This window comes from Rosa rugosa, chromosome 1 (assembly GCF_958449725.1).
Source record: "Rosa rugosa chromosome 1, drRosRugo1.1, whole genome shotgun sequence".
Classification (NCBI taxonomy): Eukaryota; Viridiplantae; Streptophyta; class Magnoliopsida; order Rosales; family Rosaceae; genus Rosa; species Rosa rugosa.
In genome coordinates, this window is record NC_084820.1 from 45,549,898 (window position 1) to 45,555,944 (window position 6,047).

The following is a 6,047-nucleotide window of genomic DNA, read 5'->3' on the forward strand; positions in this document are numbered from 1 at the left end:
AAAATTGATAGTACAAGTCCATCAACATCTTCCCACTTCATATAGTCTTCACTCTCCTCATTCGCCGGTCCCTTGATAGTACAGGTGACATGGCCCATCTTGTGGATTCCACGAAGATAGGCTGAGATCATCTTCTTCCATGTGCAGTAGTTTCTAGGTCCATTCAATTTTGCTCCTCCAAATGAACCTAAAGAAGAATCCGGGTTTCGGACAGAGACTTCTACTTTCTAAATACCTGAATTACTGGTATTCCCTTCTTCTCCTCCTTTTAGAAGCGAAACTTCATTCTGTCCAACCATTGTGAAAGAAGAACAGTATGCAGCAGAATTAACACAGAAGACTAGGGTTTCGAAAAATTTGGGAACGAAACCTGTGAGAGTCTTATGAAAGAATAGAGGATAATCCAAATCACTGAAAAGTGATGGGAAGAAAAATCAATCCTCTGAATAAGAAGAAAGAACAATGAAAAACAAAGAGACAAAGTCCTCACAGATTTTTGCTCTGATACCAAGTCAAAAATTGAGTTGGAGACGAGAAATATTTGTGAGAGAATTTTCTAATGTATTATTCACACTTGTGTTAGGGATATATATACAACCCTAAAGCACTACACAACCAATTGTACTATAAGTTAGCACAACCGAAGTACAACCCAATATAGAAAACCTATTCTTATAAGGTAACTACTAAATACATATATTCTCCTAATAATTCTAATTATGACTCACAATTCAACATATACTCCAACTTACAATGTATGGGGTAGATCAAAGAAGGAGGCATTGGTTTATATCAAAGATCGGGTCAATAGAAAGATTAAGGGATGGAAGCAGCGCTCCTTGTCTTTGGCTGGAAGAGAAGTTCGTATCAAATCAATTGCTATGGCTATTCCTGCCTATCCTATGGCCTGCTTCAATTTCCCCAAAAAACATTTGTGATAAGATAAACTCTACTTTGGGGAAGTTTTGGTGGGGAGCAGACCAAGAGGGTCAAAAAATTCACTGGAAGAGCTGGTCCTACCTTGGTACTCCTAAAACTGAGGGTGGAATGGGTTTTCGAGATTTAAATCATTTCAATCTGGCCCTGCTTGCAAAGCAATGCTGGCGCCTTATACAAGAGCCTAATTCTCTATGGGCACAAGTTATCAAGGCCAGATACTTCCCTAACTGCAGTTTCTTGAAAGCTGTCAAAGGCTATAGGGCATCCTGGAGTTGGTCTAGCTTACTGGAGGCTAGGGACCAGTTTATTGGGGGGTGCAACTGGCAAGTCATCAATGGCTATACCATCAATATTTGGAAGGATAAGTGGCTCCCTCCTCCAAATGGTGGCTTTCTAGTTACTTTTGGGACTCCACAGGTGGGTAATCCTACATGGGTTAACTCTTTAATCGATTGGGATACTTGTAATTGGAACCTAGACTGCATTTTGCGTCTCATACAACCTAGTGAAGTGAGGAAAATTCTTGCTATTCCTATTGGCGATGAGGAGGGGTGTGACAGATTAGTTTAGCCCTGGAACAAGAGCGATGCATTTACGGTTAGCTCTGGGTATCACTGGATCCATTAGCAGCTGGCTAAACTATTTTTTTCTACTACTAGCCCACCACACCTGATTGACAATCAAGTGTGGAAAGTACTATGGAACATTAACACTCTACCAAAGATCAGGCTCTTTCTTTGGAGAGCATTAAATGGTGCCATTCCTACCTTTTATAACCTGTTTAGAGGAAAAATTGCTACTACACCTACTTGCCCTATATGTGGGAGTCCAAATGAAACATTGGAGCACGTTCTTCTATTATGTCCCTGGGTGGAGTTGGTGTGGTTTGGTTCCCCTTTGGGAATTTGATTTAACAAATAGCAGGTTACCGCTTTGGATCAATGGATACTTAGGCTAACAAGACATTAATACAGTAAGAGTGAGAAAGAAATGATTCTTACCTTTATCAGCCTTTTGAGTTGGAACATCTGGAAGGCGAGGTGTGCCTTTGTGTATCAGCATAAGCCCCTTTCTCCAAGCTATATCATCAGTACTACCATCAAACTGGTTGCTGAGTTTCATGATGCAACAAACCGCTCCCAAGCTACTCAGATCCATGACACCTACAGAACGGCTCCACATCCAATTTGGATTGCTCCCCCACCAGGTCATGTCAAAGTTAATTGTGATGCGTTTTGGTCGGCCCCAAATTCAACCGGACTCGGAGTAGTCATCAGGGATCATACTGGTTCTCTTCTTGGTGGCTCTACTATCCAAGCAAACTGTTCTTCAGTGGAAATTGCAGAATCTGAAGCATTACTATCTGGTGTCAATCTTGCAGTATCAATGAATTTGAAATTGGTAAAGTTTGAATCAGATGAAAGAGAGGTTGTCTCTAACCTGAAGTATCCAATTAGCCGGAGCTGGAAATCTTATCCAATCATCGATCAAATAAGGAGACGATGCTCCTATTTTGATCACTACACCTAGGACTAGGTTCCCCATGAAGCGAACAAAGTTGCTCATGCAGCAGCTTCGCCAGTCATCCGGACGGTGAGTCCTTTGCGATGGGCTAACCAGCTACCACCATCCATGACACAAGTTTTGAGGAACGATGGCTTGCCTTGCCCCCTCCAATGGAGCTATAAACTTTAAGCGATGGTGCTTTCTCTTTTGAGTGTGTTCTTCTGGTTTTCTTTCCTGTTTCTATGTCCAATCCAGACTTAGGTGGAACTGAAACTTTTTTCTTGTATGTTCGGGCCTCAGTGTTTTACAGGGCTTTCGGGGTTTGTCCCTTAATTAAAGAATTTTCATTATCCAAAAAAAAAAAAGCAAAAACTCCTACATTTTTTTTTTTGGCAAAGAAACTCCTACATTTTTAGTCATCAATTACCGAGTGTAAATTATACATACATCTAAAAGGTGTGGATTGTTCATTCGAGCCCCGAATTGAATGACGCTTTTGTCCTTCCGTTTTCTTTTAATTACAGGCTGTTGTCCTTCTATAATCTTCTATACGTTTCTTGTAGCTTTTCTTTCTTCCAATTCCGTCATATGTATAGGGAAGTAAATGGTGTGGTCAATAGATTGACACACCTTGCTAGTACTGCTTATTTAGATGAATTTTGGCTAGATGAGAGTCTTGTTATCATTCGAGACATTCTCTATGAGGATCATTGTTGTATTTCACAGGGCTTCAGCTTAACGTTCTCCCTGTTGTATTCTAATTTGACTATTAATAATAGGGTTTTTATCAGCTACAAGGTATGAACTTTATTGTACCGGACAAAATAGTACCCAAACTTATAAAGTGATCAATGAGGTACCCAGACTTTTGAAAACACATTATCGAGGTACCTTCGTCATTTTATCGTCACAGCTCTGTTGCAAGAGACCACGTGTCATGCACGTGATAAAATATTGAGGGGCATTTTCGTCTTTTACTTTTCTGACTAAACCTAGAGGTATCAAGTCTTCGTCATTTCCTCTGAACCCAATACAAAAATCAAATTCAGAGTTTTAAGAAAAGGGTTTCTCAAAAAGGAATTCAAACAGAGTTTTCTGAAAAAGCTTTCGAAATCTTTTGAAAAAGCCTCTTTTGACAAGATTCGCGAATAATCTCTCTATATTGACTGATGGGGGATCGCTGGAGGTTCTTTAGGGTGTCTGGACCACGACCACCTCAAAGTAAGTTTGAAGCTCGATTTTTAACCCTTTATCACCATGGGTCGTCTTCTATTTGCTGTATTATGATTGATTTTACTATTATTTCTGTTGGGGTTGTCAAAAACTGGGTTTTTTAATTGTGGTCCTAGGGTTTATTAAATGGGTTTGTCCTTGGAGTGTAGTTGTTTGACTGGAGCACTCTCATACATTTTCTGGTGTTATAGTCTTTTTTGTGTGGATATTGTCTCATTATAAATAAAAGGCATGTAGATTAAAGTATTTGAATATGGAGAGATTATGCTTCAGTTGTACTATTTTCAAAGCAAAGACTTGATTGTTTAATCAAAAGATTGCAGACATGTGCCTTAGTGTTTATATTCTTCAAATAGTCATATACTTCAAACCATATTGGTTGGTTTGTATTGGTGGGTGTGAACTGTGAAATCAGTTTTCTTAGTATGTGTGAATGCCTCTGAAACGTGTGGGGATGACAAGCAAATTAAAGACTTAACTTGTTTAGACTTGTGTGAAATATGCAGTTTCAAATGAGTACTTCACCATGGAGATACACCATGGAGGTTATTTCGACAAGATGCCCGATGGGACAAAGAAGTATAAAATAGCTAAGTTCAATAAGTTGGGTGGAGTCTTGTATTATGATGGATTGGATCCTGAGAAGCTTACATGGGTAGAGCTCAACAACATTGCATGGGAATTAGGATACAGAGAGAAACCAATATCCTATTGCTACAAGCTGCCGGGGACATTAAGCTGTGAGGGATGGATTCCTGTGAAGAATGATGCCGATGCTGCAGAGATGACAAAGCAAATATCAAAGAAGAAAAGACAAATCAGCTTGTATATCACTGGCGGTGGCAGAAGGAAGAAAAAGGAGGCTGAGTTTGATGATGTAGTGCCAAGGCCTTCTAATTGGCATAATCCTTTGAATAATGTGCTGCCAGCAGAGAAAATAAATATTGATGTGTCTGCAAATTTGGTGGCTAGCCAAATAAATAGGTCATACATGGAAAAGGTTGTAGGGTTTGGTGTAAGAAGTAGTGCATGTAAATGGCAGGAGGGATGATTGGATAATTAATGACAATGGTGTAAATGAGGGTGTGCTTGGTGAAGGGTTGAATGTAGTAAAGAATGATAGTGAGGTGGGTAGAGATTTGTCTGAAGTAGTAAATGAAGGTAGTGTGGTGGAGAATGCAATCAAAGTTGGAAATGAAGATGAAGAAGGGCATGAAGGTAACTTAAATACATTTAATGTTGCTGTGAGAAGGCCTACATTCAAAAAGAGTGCAACCAGACAAGAAAAAGGCAAAGCTGTAATCATTGAAGCACCATTGGAGGCTAGTGGATTTAAGAAGAAAGGTAGACAAATTAAGGGTTCAAAGTATAAAACAAGAAACGAAGGAAAAAAGAAGTATGACAAGGTAGATTCTGATGATGGTAGTGGGGGTTCAGATTTTTTTATCGATAGTGATTATGAGCAAGACCAAAAAGATGATGATGTTGATTTTGAAGAGAATGTTGCAAACCTAGAAAGAGTGGAGGAGTATGATGAGATGGGCTACAATGGTTTGTTTTCTGATGATGAAGACAACACTGATGAATTGACTTCATGGGATGGATCTGAAACAGAAGAAGATGATGAAGGCAATCTGCTTCCAAAGAGTTTAGAAAAGAAAACAAAAATTAAGGCATGGAACAGAGCAGTAGACTTGAGGAATCCAAACTTTTGTGTTGGCCAAGCTTTTCCAAATGTAGAGGAGCTTAGAGAAGCTGTGCGTGAGTATTCTCTTATCTATCAAAGAGGATTGTGGTTCCAAAAAAACAATAGACAGAAGGTTGAAGTTAGATGTCAATGGGGGTGCCCATCTTGGCTGTATGCTTCTAAAATTGACAAGAATGTCCCCACATTATATATCAAGACATTGAGGTCTGCTCACAAGTGTCACCCAATACAAACCAGTCATCATTTGAACAGTAGAAGGGTGGCAAAAGATATTGCAGCAGATCTGATGGTGGATGATCAATGGTCAAGGAAGGGGATTCAGAATGTTATTCAAAAGAAGTACAAGCTAGATGTTACTGTGCAAACAGTTTTTAGGGGTAGAGCAATGGCAAAAAGAATGAACGATGGACACTACACTGATCAATACAATAAGTTGGCGTCATATCGGAAAGAGTTATTAAGGAGCAATCTGGGATCAACTATTACCATAAAGACCGAGATGGATGGTGAAATAAGGAGATTTCAGAGGATGTTTGTGTGCCTTGCTGCTTGCAAAGAGGGTTGGAAGAAAGGTTGCAGACCAATCATAGGCTTAGATAGGTGCCATATCAAGGGGCAGCACTCAGGTCAAATTCTATCGGTCGTTGGCATTGATGCCAAT

General features: G+C 39.6%; 1 protein-coding gene across 1 annotated transcript; it reads left to right on the top strand.

The window, feature by feature from the left end:
* Positions 1-1,929: 1,929 nt before the first annotated feature.
* Positions 1,930-2,469, top strand: LOC133729018 (uncharacterized). The gene has a single exon (XM_062156494.1). It carries the CDS (start codon positions 1,930-1,932, stop codon positions 2,467-2,469), a length of 540 nt encoding a protein of 179 aa, XP_062012478.1.
* The last annotated feature ends 3,578 nt before the right edge of the window (positions 2,470-6,047 follow it).

Bases quoted from the DNA above. Each gene is read 5' to 3' on its own strand.
- LOC133729018 (XM_062156494.1), top strand. From the start codon at position 1,930: ATGATTCTTACCTTTATCAGCCTTTTGAGTTGGAACATCTGGAAGGCG.